General features: G+C 36.4%; 1 protein-coding gene across 1 annotated transcript in view; it reads left to right on the top strand.

The window, feature by feature from the left end:
* kalrna (kalirin RhoGEF kinase a) overlaps positions 1-11,403 on the top strand; it is a 212,163-nt gene extending 200,760 nt beyond the window's left edge. The window contains exons 51-60 of the mRNA XM_036566096.1: positions 552-614; positions 1,185-1,212; positions 2,991-3,153; positions 3,586-3,707; positions 5,597-5,728; positions 7,272-7,436; positions 7,619-7,697; positions 7,855-8,055; positions 8,331-8,469; positions 8,605-11,403. Of these exons, the coding sequence (XP_036421989.1) occupies positions 552-614; positions 1,185-1,212; positions 2,991-3,153; positions 3,586-3,707; positions 5,597-5,728; positions 7,272-7,436; positions 7,619-7,697; positions 7,855-8,055; positions 8,331-8,469; positions 8,605-9,150 (1,638 nt within the window). The 3' untranslated portion in view covers positions 9,151-11,403. The remainder of the gene's footprint in view (positions 1-551; positions 615-1,184; positions 1,213-2,990; positions 3,154-3,585; positions 3,708-5,596; positions 5,729-7,271; positions 7,437-7,618; positions 7,698-7,854; positions 8,056-8,330; positions 8,470-8,604) is intronic.
* Positions 11,404-12,511: the final 1,108 nt, after the last annotated feature.

The following is a 12,511-nucleotide window of genomic DNA, read 5'->3' on the forward strand; positions in this document are numbered from 1 at the left end:
TTTAAAAATATTTTGCCCCACCCTGCGTATAGTGGTTTAAGCAAAAACATAGTCTCAACATAAATTATTCTTTGCCTCAATGTCTAAATCACTGTCTTATATAGAAAATCCTTTTAGCATTTCAACATAATCCTTTACATAAAAATGTCAAATATGTTGAAAAATGCATATACACAAGTGTGTCCAAACATTTTTTACTGGAGTGTGTTTTGTCTTAAAACATATGGTTTATGTGGAGCGAGTTATTTCTTTTCAGATTTTATAATACCTTAACAAAATCACTTAATGTTTGGTGCGTCCTAATGCTTATATTGTAGTGGATGTAAATAAATGAATAATGCAGTTTTTATGTTGACAATAATTCATACAAAAACTCTCTCATGCAACTCTCTGATTTGCTTAGGTTCCAGAGAGCAGTGGAGGCAGAACGCGTCCTCGCTGTACTCAGTGTGAATTGTGTAGGGAACTGGTGGAGCAGTGCTGTTTGTTTCGTCTTTAAGGCTGTGTCATGAGCTGTCTAATGTTACTCTCTCTCTCCTCCTGAACCACAGGAGTCTCACAGCTCAGAGGAATCAGAATGTGAGGATGAGCTAGACCCCAAAACTAGCATGGAGGTAGAGCTTCAACATATCCCTTAATGCATGCTGTCCTCACAGAGTGTGTAGTTTTAGCCCGTGCTGGTCTTCTGTTTCTGTATTAGAAGAGCGAAGAGCAAAACGCCAGTAAATACATGATGATAAACATAAGGATATCCAAGAATGGTGTGAGAAACACTGAAACTTCAGTCATTTAATAGCTGTAAAAAGCTTTGTCAGCTCTCTTCTTCTTCTTCTTCCTCCTCTTCTTCCTCTTCTTCCTCTTCCTCTTTTTCTTTTTCTTCTTCTTCTTCTTCTTCTTCTTATTATTATTATTATTATTATTATTATTATTATTATTATTATTATTATTAGTAGTAGTAGTAGTAGTAGTAGTAGTAATAGTAGTAGTAGGAGTAGTAGGAGTAATCATAAAATAACTTATGTCTCATTACTGCCACCCACTGATACAGTTAAAATTTCTCTTTTTTCATTCATTTTTACTCTCACGCTTTTTAACAGTCCTTCATGTTAGTTCTCTCTCACTTTGTGGAGCTCTTCAGAAGTTAATTATTACTACATTTTAACATTTATTTTTCTATTTCACAGTTAATGAATCCCAATTTTATTCAAGAAGGTAAGATTGTACATGTGTGACTGTAAATCTTTGTATTTTGTACACACACAGTCATATAACACGCACACAGTAATATGCAAACTTGGATACCCCAGTAAAATCACATCTACAGCAAACAAACCTCAATATGACATTTCCTCTGCAGATTTTGGAGCACAATTTCTATTCATTAGCTGAATAGAATATATGGGGAAAAATAAAACATGCAATATAAAATGTGTCATAACTTTTGCACGTGCCACATTGTATGTTTTAATATAAACTTATAATCCAGCAAATGATTAGTACCTGTGTATTAAAATGTGCAAAAGTATGTTCTCTGTAGAGGATCTATTCACTTAGAAAAACAACAAAACATAATCATAAAAAAAAACCGATATATATGGATCATTGTTCCATATTTGTTTAAACTGATGTCCTATTAAAAAAATATTTAAAAGAAACAATTAAGGATTGAAACCTTAGGTGTTTAGTTAAATACATACAAAATCATCATTTATTGGGTATTTTCTATTGGGAGGTAGCCCTCCTAAACCCTAACTACTAAATTTTAACTTGTGAAAAGAATACTTTCATTATTTCAATGTTTTTTATTTATTGTTTTTTTTTAAAGATTTTTTTGGTTTCTTTTAAAATGAACTCAAAATATTTAGATTTAACATGAGTTTAATTTTTAATTTAAAAACTTTATTTATTTAAAAAACAAAACAGATTTTTAGTCCATAGTCAGTCTTATTTTAGCCACACCCATGCATTTTATAACAGAAAGTGAGACTGCATCCCTGACGGTGAACAGTTAGATCCCATTGTTTTGAAGTAAATTTGTCCCAAAGTCTAAGAATTAGTGTGTAACATGAAAAACTGTCACTACTGAAACACATAATTTTTTTGTTTGTTTTAATGAAAAATTTTATGTGTGTACAACTGTCTAAAGTCTACTGTGCTGTTACTGTAGTGTTTGTTTAGTAGTGACAAAATGCAATGTTTATGTTTTAATAAAATAAACATAACAAAGGAGTAGGTGATGTGGAGGGTCACTCAAAGCAAAAGGATTTCAGTATTAAACCCAAGTCAGTTAAAAGTCTGAACCAAAAAAACAAAAGCTTTGAACCAGTTCAGTAGAATGATCCATATATGTAAGAGAGAGAGAGAGTGTGTGTGTGTGTGTGTGTGTGTGTGTGTGTGTATATGTATAACAATTATGTATGTATATATCTTTAAGCAAAGGTATCTTAAATCTAGTCTCATTATGGGAAAAGAATATTATATATTATGTTATGATATAATAATAGACATTTGTTTTACTTGATTTGTTTTTTTTTAGTTGAAAAAATGTGTATTCAAATAATTTGAATAATCTTATAATACTGTTACAATAATCTTACAATATTGTATATAGACTTGATTTAAGATCATTTCACTTGCCAAGTTTTTTTTTCTTTTCAGTGTAATTTTGAGTTCAGCATATCATTGCTCGCATATCAAAACCTCATAACTTTTTTTTGATCATCATCTGATAACACCAGCTACCCTTTACTAATAGAAGAGTAAAATCGCTTTATATTCATTTGAATTAAAAGGTAACAATTTTTTTCTTTCTTTCTTTTGTAAAGTTAACATTTTGGAGGTTTTGTTACAACAGCGATGATGCATAATAGTAAAGTTTTCAAAATCTGTTTTGATAAGAAGCATCAGTATCTGATAGTAAATAAGATAATGAGACTGAATGCATTGTGTGATGTAGTACTATACTTCTTCTTTCTTTTTGTGGTATGAAGTGGCTCCAGAGTTCCTGATCCCTCTGGCTGATGTGACGTGTGCACTGGGGGAAACAGTGGTCCTGTGCTGTAAAGTCTGTGGCCGCCCAAAACCCACCATCACTCTGAAAGGTCCTGACCAGAGCTTACTGGTCAACAACAATCGCTTCACTATCAACATCAGGTAAAGCCCTGCATGTGAAAACCTGATAATGAATAGCTTCTTCCAAAAGATGTAACATCTTATATGACACAGCCTATATAATTAATGTGTTAATGTTGTTAATGGGGATTTTATTTGAACTAATTGTGAAGAGCAAACCACTTTCAATGCACATTATAGTGAAGATGTTCTGAAAATACAGTTTTCCTCATTAATGACTGGATCATGTCAAAGAAATCAACCAGTTGCAGGGTCTCTCACTCTTTTTGTTCCAATAAAGTAGAAAATCAGTGGTGAGTTTGTCTGTTTAAGCAGTGCAGGTTAGCTCTCACTTTTTATATTTTTAATTTGAACCTTATTGGTTTTGTCTTCATGCTTGTAGATGACAAAAGGTCCTGACTAACGTTTTTTACTGTGATGGTTCTGCATCTGTCGTGTTCTGTGTGTTTCCAGGGAAACAGGTGATATTCTGTTGAAGATCTGTAACCTGATGCCCCAGGACACTGGCATCTACACCTGCGTTGCCATTAACGACCACGGAACAGCTTCATCCTCCGCGTCGATTAAAGTGCAAGGTAATGTGGAAAAAAGGAGATGGAGCAATCTCTGCACGTTCAGCTCATCTTCTGTCCATGTGCCTGTTGTGCTTTTATTCCACTTAAGCATCGGTTTAAGTGCAGCAGGGTAATGTGGAAAAAGCACATATTGGTCTGTTCTCTACATGAAAGAGCACTGTCATGGAAAAAAATGAGCAGCCTCATATTTTATCAGCAGAGTTCTGTATTGGTTAATACATTTACAATGGCATGCAAAAGTTTGGGCATCCCTGGTCAAAATTTCTGTTACTGTAAATAACTAAGCAATTAAAAGGTGACCTGATTTCCAAATGGCATTAAGTTAAAGATGACACATTTCTTTAATGTTTTAAGAAAGACTCTATTTTCATATTTTACAGTTTCAAAGTATCAAAAAGGAAAAGGGTCCAAAGCAATAGTTTGGGCACCCTGCATGCACCCAACTAAGAGTTCTTTTTTGGGGGATTTTTGCACATTCTGGGCTACTTGTTCTGTGAGATTCTTGGGCTGTCTTGAATGCACTGCTCTTTTGAAGTCTATCCACAGATTTTTGATGAGGTTGTGAGACTGTGAGGGTAATGGCAAAACCTTCAGCATGCACCTCTTGAGGGAGCCCATTGTGGATTGTAAGGTGTATTTAGGATCATTATCCTGTTGTAGAAGATCATCTTTTTATCTTCAACTTTTTTTACAGATGGTGTGATGCTTGCTCCCAGAATTTACTGTTATTTAATTTAATCCATTCTTCCTCCTCCAAGTGAAATGTTCCCTGTGCCATTGGCTGCAACGCAAGCCCAAACCACGATTGATCCACCCCCATGCTTAACAGTTGGAAATGTGTTCTTTTAATGAAATTTTGCACCATTTTCTCTAAACATACCATTGCTCATTGCGGCCAAAAAGTTCTATTTTAACTTCATCAGTCCAAAGGACTTGTTTCCAAAATGCATCAGGCTTGTTTAGATGTTCCTTTGCAAACATCTTATGCTGAATTTTGTGATGAGAAGGCAGGAAAGGTTTTCTTCTGATTACCCTGCCATGAAGGTCATATTTGTGCAGGTGTCACTATACAGTAGAACAGTGCACCACCACTCCTTTTGGGATTCAAACAGGGGTTTTAATTTGCCTTTCTAGCAGTCCTAAGAGCAGTTCTCCTGGAAAATCTTTCTTGGTTTTCCAGACCTCAACTTGACCTCCACCTTTCCTGTTATCTGCCATTATCTATTTACATTGCAAACTCAGGAAATGGCTAACTGAAAATGCTTTGCCATCTTCTTATAGCCTTCTCCTGCTTTGTGGGCATCAGTTATTTTCAGAATGCTGGGCAGCTGCTTAGAGGAGCCCATGGATGCTGATTGTTGGGACAAGCTTTGAGGAGTCAGAATATTTATCAAGCTTTGAAATTTGCATTGCCTGGCCTTTACTGATTATAAGTGTGAAAAAGCCATAGACCTAACAAGCTAATTAAGGTCTGATTCCTTGATAAGAGTTATCTGAAACATCAAATCTCTTGGGGGTACCCAAACTTTTGCATGGTGTACCTTTTCCTTTTTTCTCTAAAATTGTACAAAACAAAAAAAATACACTACAATACAATAGTCTAATTAAAGCATAAAAATCCAAATAATGCTCAAACTGCTACTTTTCCACTTGCAAAACGAGAGTGCCTTGTGAATTTTTAGCTTGAAACACAAAAAAAGCTGATCTATTGATGTAAATAATATCACTGACTTGTTTTCATTTTTACTTATTATTATTAGTTCTGTGAAATATAGCAGTTGCCTCTTAGTTTGCGCTGCTTTGTGACTGTACTATTAATCTAGTTTTCAGTATTTGTCTCACTTAAGAGACATTGCCTGATTGCTGTTGGTTTGTTGCCTCTTTGTCAGGTGTTCCAGCAGCTCCAGCACGGCCGGTAGCGCAAGAGGCCAGTGGTACAGCAGTGGTGGTGCACTGGCTCCCCCCAGCCAGTTCCGGCAACTGTGCTATAACCAGCTACACAGTGGAGTACAGACAAGAGGGTAACCTGCGCTTCTTCACATGCTCTGCTTTATCAGTATATGTTTTTACACTTTGCTGTGCATGTGGGTAAAGAGTATAGCACTTTTCTACTCTTCTGTTACAAATGCAAAAAAAATACATTAATGCTATTGTAGATTAGAGAATGTTATGCTAAAGATGGTGTACAGCTTCTGGGTGGTGCACTAGTAAGTCTACTGTTTTACGTTTTCCTCGGCAAAAAATAAAAAAAGAATTGAGTTATTTAAGCAGGAGATTCTTTCTCTCTTTTTCAGGGACGCTTAGATTGATTGGTTAGAAGAACTCAAAAATGGCTTGTCTACAAATATTGAGGTTCTGGCTAAAGCCTGAATAGACTGATAAATCAATGTGATGATCGGTTATTATTCTCTGCATTACTGAGCTCTGCTAAAGCCTGAGTAGACTGATAAACCAATGTGATGATCAGTTATTAATCTCAGAGCTGCTAAACTCCTCTGAGAGATGATTGAACGGAACAGTAGTGGACATGATAGGCTAAGCACTGGTGTTGTACTGGACTCGCGAATGCATTTTGTAGCAAGTTGCATATGTGTCTTTAACTGAAAATTGAGACCCACTTTATAGGTCAATTTGCAAGATTTTGATTTCCAGGAAAAAACTGCCAACTAGTAATGGCAAGGTACAGGTTGCCTTAAATATAAATTATAACAGCAGAATTTTCCTGTGTGTCTTATCAGTTTGTAGTCTAAATATATTCTAAACATATCCTTAATGTTACTTTGTATGCCTTGTAATGGAATATATTACTCCATTAAGTACATTTAAGTACATAAGTACATTTAGGTCAGTGTGTAAAGTATTCATAATTTTAAAGTATTCTGCCCAACCCTGCTCACTCTTACTACATGACTAATGACTTGTGTTAGCAGTTTTATCAAGTCCTAGAGGTAGCAACTTTAAGCGCACAATTTAATCTTCTGTTCTGATGCAATATAACTTCATTAAGTCTAAAATAGAAAATCAATTTAAAATGATTAAATTGGTTAAAAAGCCAAGGTTCAAAAAAAAAGAAATACGGTAAATTATCATGTAAATGCATTTGCCAAATAATTAATGTAAATGGATGTAGAATAAAGTAATTTAACTGCTCAAGTGTTTCTCTTTTTGCCTAGCAGCAGGCTATAAAAGAAACTGAAGAAATAAAAGCATGTCTTACAAAGAAAAATATATAATGGTGATATTAGATGGTAAACTGATATAAAATGCCTGCAAAAATTAATGGGCATTTCTCAAGCCATTATGTTCACCAGTGTCCTTGCATTTATGATAATGCAGCTATGACAAAACAGCTGTAAGAAGCTGCTCAGCATTAAAGATTTGTCTGTAAATTTGGTCCATATATCAAAGAAATCCAAATTGTATTTATTTATTTATTATTTATTTATTTATGGCAAGTTTTCAGTTACTCGCTTCAGTTTAACAGCTGCATGGAAACCTGGCTAATAACATAATACATTCATTCAGAACATCTTTAATTACACATACATGTGTGTTTGTGTGCAGACTCGCTGGTGTGGCAGCAGTCGGTGGTGTCCACAGCAGATGTATGTGTGAAGATTGAGGATTTGATCCCAGGTGGGCACTACCAGTTCAGAGTGAGAGCCAGCAACCCCTGGGGCATCAGTGCCCCCAGTGAGCCCTCCAACATGGTCACACTACCTAGCTGTGGTTAGTACTGCACACATACTTTTGTTAAACATTAATTCATTAAACAAATATGTAAGATAAATATGACACATCATCACATAGATTTTATATATATAAGAACTGACTTTATTCACAGTGTAACCTTTCTTTTTTGTACACAATGTCTTTTGTTTCCACAAATATATTAATGTTGCCGTTTGAAGTTTCAACATATGATGGAACCGGAATCCAGTGGAAAGACAACTTTGAGTCAGCGTTTACAGAAATCTGTGAAATCGGAAGGTGATGTCTTGTTCTGTTCCCTCTTATAGTCTATGCAGCTTAGTAATTTTACTAGACTTTGCACCTTCATACATTCTCTCTCTCTCTCTCTCTCTATATATATATATGTATATATATATATATATATATATATATATATATATCTTGCTGGATTCAGGGGTCGTTTCTCTGTGGTGAGGAAATATCTGCATAGGGCCAGTAAGAGGGAGGTGGCAGTGAAATTTGTCAATAAGAAGATGCAGAAGAAAGAGCAGGTGGCTCATGAGGCAGATATCCTGAAACATGTCCAGCACCCTCAGCTAGTGGTATTGACCGACACCTACGAGTCACCCACAGCCTACATACTCGTCCTAGAGCTGTAAGTCTGAAAACCAAATGCTGAAAACTAAAAGAAATAGCTGGTTGAATAGCTACAAATCAGAGTTTGGAAAACAGCCTACCTCACTGCAGAGTCTGGTAGGTATACTAGACATTTAATCACCCTTGCTTTTCTATACATGTGATTGGTTTCTAGTATAATTCAAATGAAAAGTTATATTCAAGACTAAAGCATTCATTTTAGGTTTTAGGTGGGCAATGGTGTGGATATTGCTTTTCCTGTTTTATGGACAAAATTGTTTGGTTTGTATACAGGCTGGATGGTGGACGTCTGTTGGATTACCTGGTGGCTCATGATGAGCTGATGGAGGAAAAGGTGGCGTTCTTCATTAAGGATACTCTGGAGGCCTTACAGCATCTGCACACCTGTAAAGTGGCACACTTAGACCTGAAGGTGAACTTTTAAAACCAAATCAATGGCAGTAAAATGACATAATTACAATTGTCCACAATTATCCTTCCACTAAATTCATGTTGTTTCTGTTATACCAAAACCTCATAACCCTCAATACTTTTTCATCCTGTACAGCCTGAGAACCTGATGGTGGATCCCCGCATGCCTGTCCCTTGTGTGAAGCTGATAGACTTTGGTGATGCAGTACAGATATCAGGGCATCGATATGTGCACCTCCTGCTGGGGAACCCTGAGTTTGCAGCTCCAGAGCTCATCCAGGGCACCCCCGTCTCCTTATCTACGGACGTCTGGAGTGTTGGAGTGCTGGCTTATGTCCTGTTGAGTGGAGTCTCCCCATTTCTGGATGAAAGTCTGGAGGAGACCTGCGTCAACATCTGCAAACTTGACTTCTGCTTTCCAGATGAGTATTTCTGTGGGGTGAGTCAGGCAGCGAGAGATTTCATCATCTCAGCGCTGAACCAGGACCCCAGAAAGAGGCCGAGCTCGTCCACGTGTCTGCAGCACCCATGGGTGAGCGCTCACAGTGGTGACTACTCCAAAACGCCATTGGACACGGCCAGGCTGGCGGCTTTTATCGACAGGCGCAAGCAGTTACACGATGTCAGACCTGTCACTAATATAAAAGGTCTGGTTAGTAGCACTATGGGACACACCATATAAGAGAGAAATACACAGTGGAGAAGAAACGGGTTACGTTTTAGGATACACTCTTAAAAATGAAGGATCGTAAATGGTTCTTGGTTTGGATGTACGGTTCTAGGAAAAACCTTTAATTGGTATACAATATTAATGTTATGGGAAGGTCTTTTAAAAAAAAGGATCAAAAGATCATTTTCAAATCATTTTTGAAAAGACCATCCATTGATGGATGAATCATCTGTGGTCTTGCTTCAAATAATTCCTTTTGCACCTTCATTTTTAAGAGTGTACAATACCAAAATGTCTTTTACTGTATACAGAAATGTGTAGATGTGTTCAGATATGGTCCTTTATGTCCAAGATATAGCAGGGATTAACCACTCTGGCCCACTGAGACTATAAATCTGTGCAAATCATTTCAGAATAAGGTATCTATGCCTGCCTAGAAAGCAAATGTGTGCTCTCCACAGCTAAATGATGACATCTTGTGGCTGGCACACAACTAAATTTGTGCGTAGTGAATCCTTGGCCTCGTCTGAAATAAAGCTGTACACTGAAGTATTAAAGAACGGCCCTCAACTGAGGTGTATCACTGTGGGTATATGTTCTAAATGTCAGCCATTTAACACAATCTCAGAGCATAAATTCAGGCAAAGAAAGTTAGTTAATGTACAGGACGAATGTACAGTAATATAGAATGTGGTTGAACACTGCTGTACTGACTGAAGAAATATTTAGCTTTTTTTCTAGAAGATGCATTGTCTGTAGATATAGGACAGCAGATATTTTTACAGTTTAATATGAGATTAATGGGATTATATAGGATATGAAACCGAATTTTCAGCATGGTCCACATGTAGTTATTGCCTATGCCTAGGGTTTACACAACATCACACAATCAGTTTTGCTATAGATGAAGGCTTTAGTTCATCATTAAATCAGTCATCTGTGATAAAGGAATCTGATGCCTTTTCTGATGCCATTGGTGAGAAAGTAATGTAAGAGTGTTTTTGACTATTTTGCCATTGATTTGTCCATCACTGTTTCCTGCATTTGAATATGTTAGCAAGTTTGATTATTTGATAACTGATTTGTCTGTTGTTATGGGTTCTATGCTGGAGGGAAAAAGCCTAAGCTTTAAATATATTTATTGCCTTTTTACCCTATTTATATAATTTAAGTGACGGCCCATATTTTTAAATAGCCGCTTGTTATATTTTTATGTTGTTTACTTTTCACATTTTCACTATTGACTTTTTAAGTGGCAAGAAATATATCTGATGTGTTTATTTGTGTAGTCTTATTGTGTCAATCAGCAGGAACATTTGAAAGAGAAAGACCATTTAATCTGAAATAAACATTGGTTTAGACTTTTGACACAATGCACTTCTTGCACACCCAAAGTAACCTTTATCTGCTACTGTCAACTCTTAACAATGACCAAGACCATTACAGAAAAAACAAATCTTACATCCCATCCCAGAGTATCTTAAAGTCTCAAACTATAAACAGAATCGCATCTACTTCAGTGTGTTATCACAGTTCAATACATGTAACTGTATATAATTATTTGTCTTTGCTCATGCTGTATGTTTTCAGAGTTTTTGTTCAATCCTTGAACTCTTAGGTTTGAGAGCAGATCCTGTCCATTATCAGATGTATGTTTTAATACTTAGCCTATGTGTGTGACTGCTGTTCATGGGCAGGTCGATTCTTTGGAAACCTCAAAAGTACAATGACTGTGCCATTTAAAAGAAAGGTTCTGGAGGAAATCTAGAAGAATCAGGAAAACACCTCAATAGCCAACTAACCAGTTTTATTACATGGTACCAACTTCAGTTTGGACCACACTCGCACAGAAATCCAGTATACTTACCTTTGGCAGAAAGCATCACAGAAATGATGGATGCTACATGTCAGCACGATCCGTGACTAGCAATGGGATGACTATTCTAAACCATTAAGGCTCTCTTCAGTATTCATCTAACAAACTACATGCTACATGGTATGATGCTTCAGTGCTACACCTAACATGTGCTAGTATCATGATGTTTGCTTTATTTATTTGTAGGGCAATGCAGTGGCCTCTGAGAATTACTTTAGGAACATTCTGCAAACAAATAAAACTCGCTTTTGTCATTTTAGTCCTGTTAGTACTGTTGTACATAGCTATGTGTACAATTTGCATACCAAAATGAAAATGTCCTTTCTTTAATCATATGGGCTGTTTGTTTGTTACTGGATGTTTAATAAACTGTGCTTGTTTTTAGAAAAGAAAAGCTTCCGATGGTTTTCTTTTAATAAGACTTGCATAAAGTATAGCCTTGAAAGTGATTTGTTGTTTAACCCAGGCTTTGTTTATATGACATTTTACTATTTATCCTAGCCACAAGTGGGCTTGTTTACAGGTGGTAACCACAGGACAGCACCTTGGCAACCACCAGAGACTCAATAGCAACCATTTAGCAATAACCAAGCAACCACCTCAGATACCTCAGCAATACTTTAGCAACCACTTAATACCACAGAAACCATTTGGTCACACTTTAGCAAGTATCTAGGAATTGCTTAAGATGTGCAATCACTCTGCATTATCTGTAGGAAATGCACTCTTCTGGTTCTATTTATATTCTTCTTATTTTTCTGCCTAAGTTTTACCGCAAAAACATCTTGCAGTTTTCAAGATACAGACACCAAACCATTTCCAAAATGTTAGGTCTGATTGAGAATGTTGGGCCTGGCAACCACCTGGAATACTATAGAAACCACCACACAACACCTTAGCAACCACCTGGGGTACCACTGCAATCACTGAGCAACACCTTAGCAACCACCTAGCAATATTTTAGCAAACACCTAAGATACTAGAGCAACCATCTAGCAGCAACCTAGCATTACCGGGGAATTACTTAGGCTGCATAAACACTTTAGCATTTCTGGTTATTTTTATTTATTATTTTTATGCCAAAGTATGCAAAGCAGTAAGATATGCAGATTTTGTTGTATTTTCATTAAAGATAAGGATAAAAACATTCAGAGGACACATGAACTGCAATTCTAAAATTCTCTGGTTTTCTTTGGCTATGAGAAAGTGGTGTGCAGACTGTTTGATACCTATTCTTTTTCACAATGAGGCTAGATTACATCTTCCAAAAGACTTGGAAGCTCAGCATTTGTGAAGCCCATGGTGTCTTTATCAGAGATGTTCAAGTCTGCTATTGGTGAGTCCTGCAGAGCTCAGTTATTTCTAATCTAATCAAGTTAGGAAAAAGTACAGAGGAGCTAGTATAGGTACTGCGTCAAACTCCTCCTCAGTTTAAAGTTTATGAGGCCAAAAATATACATGAGCAAAAAAATGTAAAACATACACGTAGATAAAAGT

Source organism: Colossoma macropomum, unplaced genomic scaffold (assembly GCF_904425465.1).
Source record: "Colossoma macropomum unplaced genomic scaffold, Colossoma_macropomum, whole genome shotgun sequence".
Classification (NCBI taxonomy): domain Eukaryota; kingdom Metazoa; phylum Chordata; class Actinopteri; order Characiformes; family Serrasalmidae; genus Colossoma; species Colossoma macropomum.